At 35.4% G+C, this 14,617-nt stretch overlaps 1 protein-coding gene across 1 annotated transcript; it reads right to left on the reverse strand.

Moving 5' to 3' along the window:
- Positions 1 to 273: 273 nt before the first annotated feature.
- Positions 274 to 13,809, reverse strand: CYTH3 (cytohesin 3). Its single transcript, XM_010188510.1, has 8 exons — positions 13,693 to 13,809; positions 13,036 to 13,100; positions 12,539 to 12,605; positions 8,452 to 8,570; positions 4,823 to 4,903; positions 2,676 to 2,788; positions 1,182 to 1,330; positions 274 to 390 (listed from the first exon to the last, which is right to left on the reverse strand). The coding sequence occupies exons 1-8, from the start codon at positions 13,807 to 13,809 to the stop codon at positions 274 to 276; spliced, it is 828 nt and encodes a 275-aa protein (XP_010186812.1).
- Positions 13,810 to 14,617: the final 808 nt, after the last annotated feature.

Consider the following 14,617-nt stretch of genomic DNA (forward strand, 5'->3'; position numbering starts at 1 on the left):
ATGTAAATACCATATGGCATTTCCTTTTTGTCACTGAGTTTTTATTTCTCATCTATCAGAAATAAAACTCCAAAGTTTGAAACAAGATCGCTAATTTGGATACACAAAAAGTAACAGCCTTCAGATGTAAAGGAGTTACTTATTTTGGTTCATACATTTTTAAATACAAATTACAAAGTTAATCCTATTACCTTCACAAGAAAGCAGATAGACATGGAAGCAGCAAACGCATTAACAACAAACAAACACATAGCAGCAAAACTGCCCTTATAACTAACCTAATTTCAGCAGCCAACCTTCTCTATCTGGATTAAAAAATGTATGCGTTAGATCATTTCCATCATCCTCTGGAATTTTAAACGGCTCATTCTTAATACTTTCATATAAATTCTAGAAGAATAAAAAAAAAACAAGAGGAAAAAACCTCATTAATAAACGTCTAACAGAAAATGCAACCAGGACATTGTACTGCTTCTCAGACTATTTGTATGAAAAGCACAGGAAATACAGTCCATAAAATCCTGGACCATCTTTTCTTAATTGTTGTTTACTACATTGATTAAGTTTGATTTTTAAGCTACTTCATCTATAAACGGTGTTTCTTTTTTTTACAGATTTTATAAGCACTCATTTTTTCTTTAAATTCAGTATTCAGTATTTCAAAGGTTTCAGCTTTGAGTCTCATTTAGTACAAGTTTTGTCAAAAGAATCTGAGTTTTCAGAAAAAGGTTTAGACCATCAGACTGTCTTAGCGAGATAAGTATTTTTAATCTCAAAGGACATGGGGAAGCTCCACAAGACACATGGAAAGAAATGAGAAGCAATAACAAAATAATGATCTTTACTATTTTTTTCCAGCTTTCTCTGAATTATCCAGAAATACTAGTATTTTTTTTTCATAAAGAAGCCAATTCCACAAGAGTTTTGCCATCAGCAAAGTACTGAGAGAGTGTTTTCTCTGAAATCTCCTCTCGTTAACAGAAGATTGAATACAGGAAGAACTAGCTCAAAGCAGCTGTGAATATCATAAATGCTTTTTTCAGCTACTCAAATGGTTATGCATGCTAGAAAATGTTCTTCTTGCTTTGTCTCGGCAAATCTGCCTGAGAACTGCTGTATGCGCTTCTAAGTTTCCCATCAAAAACACAAAGCAATGCCTTGTCTTACCCAGTCTAACTTACCCGCAGCAATTCTTCGGGAAGGTCTCCACCTTCATTAATCCCACGATTCATAGAAATAAACCTCTCTACTGTTGGTTTATCTCTTACATTGTGGTTGTGCAGACTGGTATTTAACATAATGATGGCAAATGACAGCACATAGCATGTATCTGAAATAAGATTTGAAAAATGATTTCTCCCTCTGTGTTGCAGCAGAAACCCACAGAATGAATATATAACTCATCCTGACAGATAAGAAAAAGAAACAAGCAGTGAAAAAATCCTGAGCACTATACATGCAAGCAAAGTCTCATCTTTGTTTAACTGCTGAATAAGCCTGAGAAGAAAAAATATGTAACAACTCAAATTAAAAGCCAGTATGAGAAAAATGGTACAAGATAATCCAAATTTTTTAAAGCCCTCTGAAATCATTGCTGTCACTCTAAATTAACATTTCGCTTGAAACACTGAAGTACTCTTGGGCAAAATGCTCTCTATGCACAGATTTTGCCTAGATCATATCAGTAGCTCCTATAATAGACTTGGTCGATCAGACTTCTACTTAAAGTACTTCCAAAGCTTTCTCCAAAGAGAAAGAACAGTCTCTTCAAAATACTTGAACTGCATTTAAACAGACTGAAAATGACATTGACTCAATTTCTTGGCATACAAGCGTGGCTAGTACCACTGAATACCAAAAGATGACAAAGGAGATCTTATCATGACTCTTGACATGTTTATGATTACAATAAATTCTCCCAAAATTCAAGCACAAGATACTGTGTAAGAAAAAGCAGGATGGAAACCTCTCTGCTACAGAGAGGAAAAATGTGTTTGCATCTTCAGCATTTCGTTTTCAGTATTTTCCTCTCTAGCTGTTGCAGACCTGCTTTACATTAACCTTTTCCTAGCCCATATGATCCTCAAACTAAGTCATCAAGAGCAAGCTCCGTGTGTATAGAACTAAACAGAGCAACACCACCAGAATGGTAGGGCACAAAGCTTTGTAGGCTTTTCTGACTTGAGGAATTCTAAATCAAGTTATTCAATGGAAACCTGAGGTGCATCACTAACTGAGATAACTCATTGCTCAACAGACTGCTAAAGAGAAAGGATACAGTCCTCATAACAAAAATTTATGATTTTCTAGATAATATACTATAACCATGTGTAGGTGGACTTGATACAGAGATAATCAGATATAAATTCCTCATCACTGACAGATGAGACTACCCAACCTTCTATGTGTTTTACACTTTAACTGGCTTAGATATATGTTAATGCTGAAGTTTTATAAACAGAAATGCATTCTGACCATAAGCTTGCACCTTCTAGAAACAAAGCGTAGGATTAGATAGTTGCATTTGCTCAGTTGTCTGAAATTCCTCATTTCACATATTTTATCTTGAACTTTCAAATATGACCATCATGTCCTTGCATCAGATGTAGAAGAACATATATGATCCAAAAAGATGTAAATATACTTAGGAACTCACGTTGTTTCCTGTGACTAACCTGTAGACTGGAAGACTCCTGGGTTACAAAGGCAATAGCGCGAAGCAAAAGCTTCCATCATACGATCAATTTTTTGAGCCTCTCCTGGGAGTCTGAAGCTCCACAGAAACTGCCTACAGAAGGCAAGAATAGTTGTTAGACTCAGTCCAATATTTACATATTAATCATATATTACTAATAGTCAGAAACAAAACAAAACCAAAAAAAGCAATGCCTATATAAAATGTCCTAGAAATATGTTCTCAATCTCTCAACACACAAGTCAGGAGCTATTATAAAGCAACATGCACAGATGGCTAGCCCAGTAATTCAGCCAGCAACACTGCATGCTATCAGGCAAGATAATATGGCAGTTCATATTCTGAGACTCTCTTTTTTTCCAGACTAGTAAACAATTTTCTGTATGCATCCCATTTTTGCCATGAGAATGCTACAGGGAAACAACCAGTTCGATTCTCCCTGGGTTTCCTGGCTACTAAAAAAAGCAATAAACACTCAGCTAGACTTTACCTACAATGTAAAATGGCAACATTACATAAAATATTTCTGGTAGGGGAGAGAAGCAAGGAATAAAAAACACTTAACAACTTTACCTGAACTCCTCAAACATTTAAAAACCAGTAACAACAAGAAGAAAAACCCAGTGCTTAGAGAGGTGCTGCCTGTCTAGTTTAAGATCACCCTACAAGAATCAGACCCAGGCCTTAAAAATAAAGATTCATGATATCACCGCAGTAATTTTGTAATATATGCAGGAGATCTGTGTTCCTGTTTAGCAACGTGAACTGAAATAGAGTTTTTACGTTCATAAATTACTATTTCTACTTATATTTCTTCATACACTGGAATGCATACAGGACAGAAGTCTTCACAAATTTACTTTTGGCACACTGTGGCGCTAAAAAGCTCCAGTGAATTTAATCACTTATTCTTTTCTGTCTTAGCAGAAGAATTATCCAGATTAAACCAGGACCTAAACCAGCAAAGTTACATGCTCTGCCATGCAAAACAAGTTCTCAATATTCCCTGTATGCTAGGTGCCCATATAATAACTATTTATTCCTGTCTTCATCAGTTTTCATTTTAGGACATTATATTAAAATGTCGCAGGCCATCTTTAGTTTGTCAGCTCTATGTACTGTCTTTTACTCACCTCATGCAAGGTTCCAACCCAGATCACGAATTTTGTAAGCTACCAAAATACAAACATTTAATAGTAGCAGCTGCTGAGGAAGAATAAAGTCAAACCTAATATTAAACTGGGTAAAAGATAGGAATATGAAGCCTCTCAGACAAGCTTCAGCAGCCAGAGAAAAGGCTTCCTTAGCTAAAGCCCCAGGCAGCTCAAGTTATCACCACCACATCACTCAACCATAGCAAAGCTGTTCTGACTCCACATCACAAGGCACTGCACCAGAGACAAAGATCACATGGACGTTTCAATTTATTTGATGTCAGGAGGGAGTAATCTGTGGCAATGAACTGGCAGAACTGTCTAAATCAACTCAATTTGCCAGATCTGATTTTCACCAAGACAAGAAGGGACTTTACAAGGTCGCTGTATGCTGGCATCCCACATAAATCAAGCAGGGAAAAAGCCTATTAAGATACACTTTATTTCGCATGACAAGTGGGAAACTCTGAGGAAAGTAGAAGGAAATTGCCCGATTCAAAGTTTACCACTTTGTAATTGAACATAATCACCGATTACGGTCAGCAGGCTTCCCCCCCTCCCAGCCCAGAGGAACAAGTCAAGGTGGAAGGAATGGAGAAAGAAGATGCAGCAAAGAAAATTATTTATTTGCTTGGGTTAAGGGGTTGTTTGTTTTTTACCTATCTTTGTGCTAAGATGTAAAACAGATATTCAAATGTCCACATATGGCAGGCACACCAGTGTTACGGCTATGTTTTGTTCTTTTTATCTGTCTGAAATAATTAGTAGTTTTCACCTCCAAAGGCAGCACACACACAAGCAATTGGAAGGTTTAAACCAGAGCTGTCTCTGCTAACTTGCACACTAATACATACAATTGTGCTGAGCTGTAGAAGCTTCCTGACCAATAAATCAACACAGTGACTCATATGAACGTGCAATTTGATAAAGGAAGCTCAGGTAAAAAAAACAAAAAAAGAAAGAATTTACTCACCTTAAGGCCTGTACAAGATTGAGATCAGCAAACTCATGGAGTTCAACAAAAGCCTGAAGAACTTTAATATTAAATTCATCTCTAAGAAATACAAAAATGGAAACAGACAATTACAATTCTGAACTTTAAAGGCTTGTTAGCTATCTCTGTTTGCTTCTGAGAGTACGCAAGGAAATAAATTATCACACTAATCAAATCAAGTAATCAGAAATAGCTTACACATTCATTTGAGTGGTATTTTAATATTTAATACTACCACTTTGACCATTTTTGCTGGTAGGTTAGCAAGAGCCAGTAGACTTGAACTGATTTTAGCACTGCTTATTTAAATGACACAAAAATGACCTGGCATTCTTTGCTTCACATTTATTATTACTGCACCTGCCTTGATATGGGAAGCTACCTGATAAATTTACCCAGTAAATCTGCAGAACTTGGGCCTATACTATACTCTTACTCAAAAATCATTACAATGAAAGTTTACTAAAATCAGAATAGGTTTTGAACAGGCTACCTCTCACCTGTCTTTTATATTGTTACGTAAATTATGAGGCAAATGATACTTCATTTGATACAAAGGTGTTTAAATGCAAAAGTAACATTTAATTATTAATGAACACAAAACTATTTGGATGCAGACAGAATTTAGCCTACACCACCACTGAGTTCATGTGCCAGAGCCTCTGGGTGTGCTTTAAATACATCACCAAGACAGAATGTTGCACATCAGCCTCCACCCAAAAACAGAAAGGTGTGCACCCACCAAGAATTACCTGCTGCATTACTGACTAACTGCACAGTCACACTGACCTGTCACACTCTGGAGTAAATATCTTAAAACAAACCATCCATTCATTAAGATGCCTCCAAATTGTTTACGGAAAAAAACCATCAGCTCTGCCAAGCAAAACGAAGCAATTCTCATAAAATCTAGTAATGTGCAATGCAACTGCATGGCTACGTTTCAGTGCAGTGAAATAAAGTGGCACAGAAGTATAACAGAAGAGAGCACTCAATAAGGGTACTTTGTTATTTTAAGCCAAATATTGATTTTGCTTATATGTACATAAAGCTGCAATAATTCAGAATAAATACTAGCCCTATACTCTAATTTTTGCTCTTCTAGGTTTTAATGTAGTCTGGATCAATAGTGATACTTGTGCTGGGTACAGCTTCAAGGACACAAGCTAAATATCATAAAACGTCTAGGAAGCCATTTAAAAAAATAAGTGAACACTTAACCCACAAAAAGAAATCTTAAATCTTTCATAGGATGTAATTCATCCCTTACTTATTGTACCTTTTTAGATACTATCTCTTTCAGTTTTACCATTCACTTTTTTCAGTTTGACAAGTGCTGTAACGCTATAGAAGTCAATAATTTAAAATATATCTCCTATGGCAGAACGCTATACAAATATTTCATTCTGTTGACTATCCTGGTCTTGTCTTCAGCTATATTTAGCCAGAATGCAGAAGTAATTCATGATGAGCCCTTGAGAGGGAGTAGCAAAGTAAAAGAGAACATCCTCAGCCTCCAAACGCCTTGATAACAGATAGTGCCTAACTCAATAAAACCTCATCTGTAATATGCACAACTATTTGCATAGCACAAATCACTTAATAGCCTGTTTCTGAGGTAGTCGCAAAACCAGAACTAGCAACTTAAGACCACCTCAATTGTCACATTTTATTTTATCCCAGGGTATTTATTTCACCCCAGGACCTAAAGGCCTAATACGCTGTTTCCAGAGGAACATGAATAAAAACTATTTTGATGCTAGGAAATTAATGCTGCAGTTCAAAGTTTGATGAACCAATCCCCCATTCCAGACCTGACTACCTTGAAATATCCATACACATTCCTGAAAATCAGATTGGCATCTCTTTACCTTCACCCGCCCTTACTAATTCATGTAAGTGGAGAAAAAAAACAGACAGCAAAACCATTTGCTTTCCCATTACCATATTAATATTACACCCTTCACAGAAATCAAGAAACACGTAAAAAACAAAGTCAACTGACTGGATACATTGAATAAAAGCTTCTTTTAAAGCAAAAAATAATTTTAAAATTATTTTTCACTTCAGCTGCTCCTTAAAATGGATAGGTTGCTTCTGTCTTGTAGCAAAATAGGAGCAGTATGTTAATTTTTTTCACTTCTCCTAAGATTTTATTATCTAGTTGATAGATTTATACAAAATTGTGTGATCAAATTTCCTATTCAGTATGACCACTGCATTTATCTGTATTAAGATCTTGAAAAATTCAGAAGATATAACTGAATTGCATATTTATCTGTGTACATACTCAATACTAAGAAAGGTTGCCATGTGTTTTTGGCTTTGACCACAGTGCTTCAAAAGAATAAGCAATAAATATTTTTTAATTTTAAATGTATACCCATAAATAGTCACAGGAATATTATTGATTACTCCAGTAATTCTGGACATATAGGAAGGACCTTTCTGCATGAGTACAGGGGTTCTGGGAATAGAACTGAAAAAACTGGAAGTATTTCAGGAGACAATACCTAGGGAGAATGCAGCTCTCAAAAACAAACACAGGCTGCTTTATACAGGCTTTCTTACAGTTTTGCAATTATGGACATTAACATGTAAGTGATTCTATAATACTGATTGCCCAAATATTCACGAGAAAGAACATAATGCTGTCATATAAAAATTGTTGAAATGTCTATGTATACTATACAAAAACTTCATAGCGAAGATCTATTTTCAAAATGTACACATTACAGTGAAAACTTTCATTAAACCTATTAAAGTCAGGAGGAAATTGCTGAGCACAAACTAAGCCATTGATGCTGCAAACAGATTAGTGGTGCTCAAAAGGGATGTGCCAGAACATATCATTACAGCAGCATATCCTAAATGAGTCAGCTTTGAAACCTCCGTAACTGGCACCTGAACATGTGTAAGCACGTACGTACATGCACTCCAACCTGCGCTTCACTTCTCTCTCTTTCAGCTGCCTTTTCCAAAATCAATTCCTGGGTTGCACAGCAATGGAATTAATTTGCACTTTTATTGTGTTTTGCAATAGTATGCATAAATACTCATGTTGCATGTTTATTGTGCTAGGATTGATAAAGATATGGTGTGGCTGCCCTTCGAGACACTGGCTTACTAATGGGAAGTATGTGCGCAGGGAAGAATACCACACAAAAACCTGCTTATAACTATTGTCACAGAAACAACCCATTTTAATAAGTAATTTCTTTACTATCCAATTATTAGTGATTGCAAACCACTCCTTGTTTGGGCACAGTATCAAGAGTTAACGGAACTGTTGCAATACAACTCGCAGACATTCCAAAAGCTTATGGTATTAAATTCTGCACTACAGCCAAATTTAAAGCTATTTTCTCAAAATAGTAAGTTACAATGGATTAAATATCATTCCACAATGTACCCATTTAAAAAGAACAACCACCTAACAGGAAAAAAAAATCATAATACTGTTGTAGTTTTACTTCTCACTGTAGTTTTATAGATCTCAGAGTGGTAGAGTAGCTCTTTCATGTAGCCTGTGAAGCTGAAAGTAACTACCAAAACCCATAAATATGCTTTGTAAACTCAAAACCAAAGTTTCAATATTTGTATTTTACCTTTCACCGAGGTAATCTCCAATTACCGTTTTATTTAATCCTTCTCCTTTATAAAGGAACTGTGCAATGTCTTCTGCAGTGTTTTGCAGGAGGTCATTTTCTATCAGAAACTGTATTCCCTAGGAAAAGCAATTTCAGAGGAAAGGGAATGTTATGTTTTCTTCCAGAAGCATTTATGTAAATACCATTCATAACATTTGGTATTAATATACTGACAAAGACATATACATAACACAGTAAGAATTACATTAGCCTACAGATTTTTTTTTAAATGAAATGGTAAACAAATGTTTTTCCGTTAGAAAAGAAATATTTAGTACTGGTTTAAGGATTAACATGAGAACACATTTTTAAGGCTAGAAGTACTAGGTGGCAGTTTGAATCCCTCAGTAATAGAAATATCAGATATTAATTGAATAACGATTCCATGTTGCTCTTTGGAATTAATGTGTGAGTTCACAATATTGCATAAATGTCTGCAGAGACATAATCTCTAAAATCACATAATGAAGAGTTATGTAGGAATAACTTAATTACCACCAGGACAAAAAATAAATCATCTGTTATAATCTACAAACTGCAACCCAATACATCAAGCCACTACTTGCAGTAGAAGACGTGGCTGAAGATGCTAAAACCAGTTTAAAAGAGTTTCTGCTGACACTGCGACTGTCAGTGACTTCTGGCTGTGCTGGAACTAAACTATTCACAACAACTGCGACTAGACTATTCACAAGGGACTGCTCACGAACCAGTCAAGCTTCTACCATGGAGGTCTACCAAAGCCAGGAGAAAAGTCTTACCCTGTCCCTCAGGGGGCACTTGAGCAAGCCCCTGGACTCCTATGCCTCCAAAAATTACTGGCCCTATAACTGCCACACTCTAGGGATGCCCAGAGAGCTTTCTGCAAAGCAGTAAAGAAAGAAGACTAAGAGTTATATAAAGATTACGCGAAGCATGGAAGGGATGTAATTGCAACACTCAGCAGGTCATGAAGAGATAGAGCCTTTTTTCCCCACCACACACCCCAACGAAGATATTGCTATTCTATTATTGCTATTGCTATTATGCTGATTTCATAAAATTCTTAACAGCATACTAGGGAAAAGTAGAAATGGCAGCTGTAAGTAACCTCAGTGTCCTGGATTCCAAATATGTACTGAAGAGCTTAATAAATTCATCCAAATCTTTCCTACCAGAATATTTCACAATTTCAGAAATATTAGAGATTTTTTCAATTTCTGCAAATGGAATATATTTCTTCTTCATTTCATTACAACTGGGAAAACTTCCATTATTTTTTTTATATAGCACAGGAAGCCCTGCAGTAACATTCAGAAAAGTAATTATCCTTCTGTTTGGTTGATTCTGGTTTTTTATAACGAAAATATTACCTGCCTGATTAAAAAAAAGGCAAGTTTGTGACCTAATTTAACAAAGGAAATGAACTGTGAAGTTATAAAGCTTGAAACTAAGGGGAAAAAAAAAAGTCTGGAATGCAATTCCCTCAAAACAATTTTATCATCATCTGGAAACATAATTTCAATGACAGGTTGGTATTCTGACTCTGATAATATTTGTATAAGTCATTTCAGCACACACATTATTTTATTGCAAAGAATATATCCATTTTATCTTGAAGCAGAAATAGCTGAGCTTTTCTCAAAAATTATGCTTTCAAAGTTCATTTGATAACCATTTGTACCAAAAAATTATTTCACTATGAAACATAATGTTTCCTCCCATACCAAGTTATTCAATTTAATTTTACTTTTTCTGGATTTTTTTTTTTAATTCTTAAGATGCTGAAGAATGAGAAGTCAGACAGGAAAAGGAATTTGTCTGGGACAACTACTCCAGCATCTGGAATAAATGGTAAAATAGGTCAGCCAAACCCCCATCAACTCCTACGCTATCTTTTGATGCAAATTTTCTTTCTGTCAACTGACAGGAGACAGAAGACAGCTGTACTAGTTTGACCTCCCCACACAGAATTTGTGGCTACAGAAATATTCAATAGTCACTACAAATATTACATAGACTTTTTTTTAAGTCAGTGTAATAAAGTCTGCTTTGACTTTCATACCTTTTACTGTAACTTAATTACAAATTTTGCAGTTACTTAAACCCTGTCTTTGTCTCGGAGAATTCACTGTCTGGGCCCAACGCAGGCAGTAGTGACTTCCAGTGCTGCGAATTTCAAGCACAGCTTTATGTGCTCTGCACAGGGATTCCTGAAGTGTTTTACAAACTTTACCCTTACAGCCCTTCCCACACAAGCTAACCAAATCCAAACAGCAAGGTACATGATGTTACATCACCAAACTGCGTTAAACACAGCTATGAGGATTTTCTGGGTGGGGACAGGGAGCATTGCTCTACATATAGGTTACACACTAGGAAACGTAAAGGTCTTCAAATAAGAAAGGTAAAAGAAAATTACCTCACTGCGTTCCTGCTAATGAGAAAACATTAGGACTCTGTTATTTGGTTTTAAAGATGAAAACTTGGGGGAATCAACAAATGTGTTATTACCCTGATTCTTTCACATTCCTAACTCCTGAGACCATCCTCCCTCCCACTTTTGAAGGAAAAACATCCTTTCCAATGACCCCAAGTTAACTCGCAGCATTAGAAGGACACGTATTTTAGCTGCCTGTAATTTAAAGTAGCAGCTGTGAACAAGACACTGCATTAGAGCAGCCAGCTACTGCAGGCCACCACTGATTCATGGACATTATTAAGAAGTTACTACTGTAAGCCTGTTTACCACATTTAAATTATGTTACAGTAGCAGTGCAGCCACAGCATCTATTTATAGAAATAATTTCACCCGACAAGAGCAGCAACAAAAAAATAGTTAACATAGAAATGAAAGCATCTGACATCATCCTGTGACTTTGCCACAAAATTATAGGATGTGAAAGATCAGGAAGACAACAGCAAACTATCAGGATATTTGTCTGATAACTATCTGCCCTTAACAGAACTGAAGTTACACAGTCCCCAAAATGGAAAAGAAAAATAAAAGATGTGGTCAGGAGCTTAAAAAGGGTTCTGTATCTCAAAGCACTCGAGTGTTTCTGGTAAACTGAAAAGAACCTGAAGAACAGGAGCCAACACTGTACTTGGAACATTGCAGAAAAGCCACCAAAATGTAACCGAATTCAATACAATTGGAGAGAAAACATGTCAAGAAATGACACAGGAAAAGAAATGCTAAACAATTTCCAAAAAGACCTTAAATAAGACTCTTCACAAATTCAAAATGGAATCTCAACTGCAAACAACAGAAGGCAGTAAAACAAAGCAAGGAAGATGTAAAATGAAAAACAAAGGTTAAATGTCAAATATGTCAAAGCAGCTCTTTTAAATGTATCAGGGGAGGTCTTTAAGAGCATGTGCAGGCTCCTGAATTTTCCAGAAAATTAACAATTATTTAAGAAAAGCAAAGGCACTGCAGAGAAATTTACTCCACTTCTTGGCTAACTGCATGGTAGGCTTCTTTAAATTAGAAACCACATTTCTACCTGCAGGTGTTTGTACAAGTCATGTAGGTACACGTATATATGTATATAAACATACAAATGTTCATATGTGCCTTTTTCACAAACAGAATTTAGATATGTAAATATAAAAATCTATATGGGAACAAATTCAAAAACATATTAAAGGTATTTTAGAAGAAACAAAAAATAGGAGGGCATAAAAAAAGTATGGCCTCATTAATAATCAAACAGAAAAACATTTTTAGAATTATATTTGACGTATCAACATAGCACACCACTATCAGGTACAAATAATCTTTCTGCAAGCCAGCTCAATCAATACCAGGCATATTTGATTTCGGTAAATAACCTCCATTATCAAGAAAAGGTTTGCTTAAGTGAAAAAAGCACACATGACTGGCAAATGGCTACATGACTGCTTCTAATTTAACCCTCTGCTCAGTGTGTTTTAGGATATACAAATAAGGCAAGTGAATTTAAATTATCAGAAATTGTATTTGTCAGACGACTGTATTTGTCATAGATCATACGGCAAGCAGGAACTTGACTCCTGACAAGTGGGAAAAAAAATTCACTACCTTCTTTGGGTCCATGTTGAATTTCTTCCTTCCCATGGCTATTTGCTTATTTCTTTGTGTGGTTTTGCTACACATGGAGAAAAAGAAGAAACAGCAAGCAGTTATCAGTTGTCCTTTTACAAAAATAACTTCTGGATGCGGTTCTCTTAATTTGCATTTTGGCTACTTTTTCTTTTCTATTAAAAAAACAACACATTCACTTTCTAAAAGGGGGGAAATTATGTTACTATTTTCAGTTATTTCAAGTGATTGCAGCTTCAGAGAATGATACAATTATCAATTGGACCGTCTAAAATATTACTTCTGTCCAACATATTCTCTATCCAAACGAATGACACACCTGAACAGGATAAAGTCAGCCTTTAGAGACTTTATAATAGACTGAATAAGGGTGATCCAATGTTTATTTAGCATGATAAAGCTATTCTTATTTGCTATTCCTGGAAGATTTGTTCCAAGGTCTCACTGAATCATGTCCATACATTAGCATTACTTACCTTTCTTCTACACTAGTCAGATTATCAATTTCTGTCATAACCTCAGCAATTTCAAATTTTAATCTCTGCCAAAAGAAGGAAGGACAAAATGTTAACCTACATTAAAACACTTTTTTCTATAATATATATGAAACAGAGAATGAATCATGTACTACCACCCAATATGATCAATTAGGTTTTACTTTCTAATATTTCTATTCACCTGAAGAAAAGTGATGAATCTTATGGCTTCCTTAGATACTTAGCTTAAAAGGTTTTACTACAACTGTATGACTATTAAATACACGGATCTGAACTCCTGGTGTGTGCTCATCTCAGAGCATCAAGACCAAATTGCCATTTCCAATCTCAGTATCAGATTTCTTTACTCAGGTTTCTCACTCACTCCTCTCCTATACACAAATCTGTTGTTTAATGACTTCTTGATTACACAAATCAAACATGTACATAGGCACAGATTCCATCACATAAATACAGAAGTTACCATTTTTAAAAGCACATAAACGACGCATGGATCCCATTCATTATTAGTAATATCTAACATAAGCTATTTCTATGCTTCTAAAACCATTACCTGGAATTCATACCTGGAATTCATTACTGTAATTTAATCTACTGAAGCAGTCTTTTAATGAACTTTATAGATAAATTAATTACCTCAATATCATCAATCAGTTCTTTTTTCCTGCGACGAATATTTAAAAGCTCTTCTCTCTCTTCTATGGAGAGATCATCAGGCACTGGAATAGAGAAAAATGTACAGTATTTTAGCATTCACAAACATACCTCATAGCAGAAAACTGAATAAACCTGATTAAGAAAAGTAAGTTTACACGAAACTTTAGGGCATTTTTTAGCTGAAATCACTTTCAGAAAAAAACAAACCAACCAACCAAAAATCAAACCAAAAGAAAAACCTCAAACCTAATTTACTGGAATTGTACTTTATAAAATCACAAGTAAGGTAATCAAATAAATGACTGTAGACAGAATCTACCTTTCAAAAGAAAGCTAGAAAATCAAAGGAAACTTGTCATCACATAATACATGGTAAGATTTGGCTCTACAGCTTAATTGCCAAATTCAAGTCTGATACCATTTGAACTATTTCAGTAACAGACCAAAATTCTTCATGTAAATAATGATGGTTCAGAAGACTATCTTTCAGGGGAAAAAAGCCAAAGAATAGCCAAAGATACATAAGATGTGTATCCTGGTGCTGAATTCAAACAACATCATAATTTTAGCAGGACCCTTTCATTTAGTTGCTTTGTAGAGAAGAGACGCAGCCGAGTGCAATACTATTAACAACCTCACCAGCCAATACTTTCCATCAGTATAAATATACAAATAGATAAATACACAAATAAACACAGTCAGAATCAGTTATTTAGCACAGTGTATCACAAACTTATGCTTTTGTATAACATTATTTAAGTGAGTCTGAAGTATTTAAGTCAATTTTAGGTCTCTCCTTGGCTATGCTAAAACAAATATGTTAACCTGTCGATAAAAATTACTCACTACTGAAGACACAACCGTGTTTCTGTACACAGCTACAGCTGTCACTCTCCCTAGCAGC

This window comes from Mesitornis unicolor, unplaced genomic scaffold, assembly GCF_000695765.1.
Source record: "Mesitornis unicolor isolate BGI_N332 unplaced genomic scaffold, ASM69576v1 scaffold41827, whole genome shotgun sequence".
Taxonomy (NCBI): domain Eukaryota; kingdom Metazoa; phylum Chordata; class Aves; order Mesitornithiformes; family Mesitornithidae; genus Mesitornis; species Mesitornis unicolor.

Excerpts from the sequence above, each read along its gene's own strand:
- CYTH3 (XM_010188510.1), bottom strand. The coding sequence starts at position 13,809 with ATGCTAAAATACTGTACATTTTTCTCTATTCCAGTGCCTGATGATCTC. Across the intron at positions 8,571-12,538 it reads TCAACATGGACCCAAAGAAG|GGAATACAGTTTCTGATAGA; the intron begins GTAGTGAATTTT and ends TGCTTTTCCTAG. Across the intron at positions 391-1,181 it reads TTCCCGAAGAATTGCTGCGG|AATTTATATGAAAGTATTAA; the intron begins GTAAGTTAGACT and ends TTATTCTTCTAG.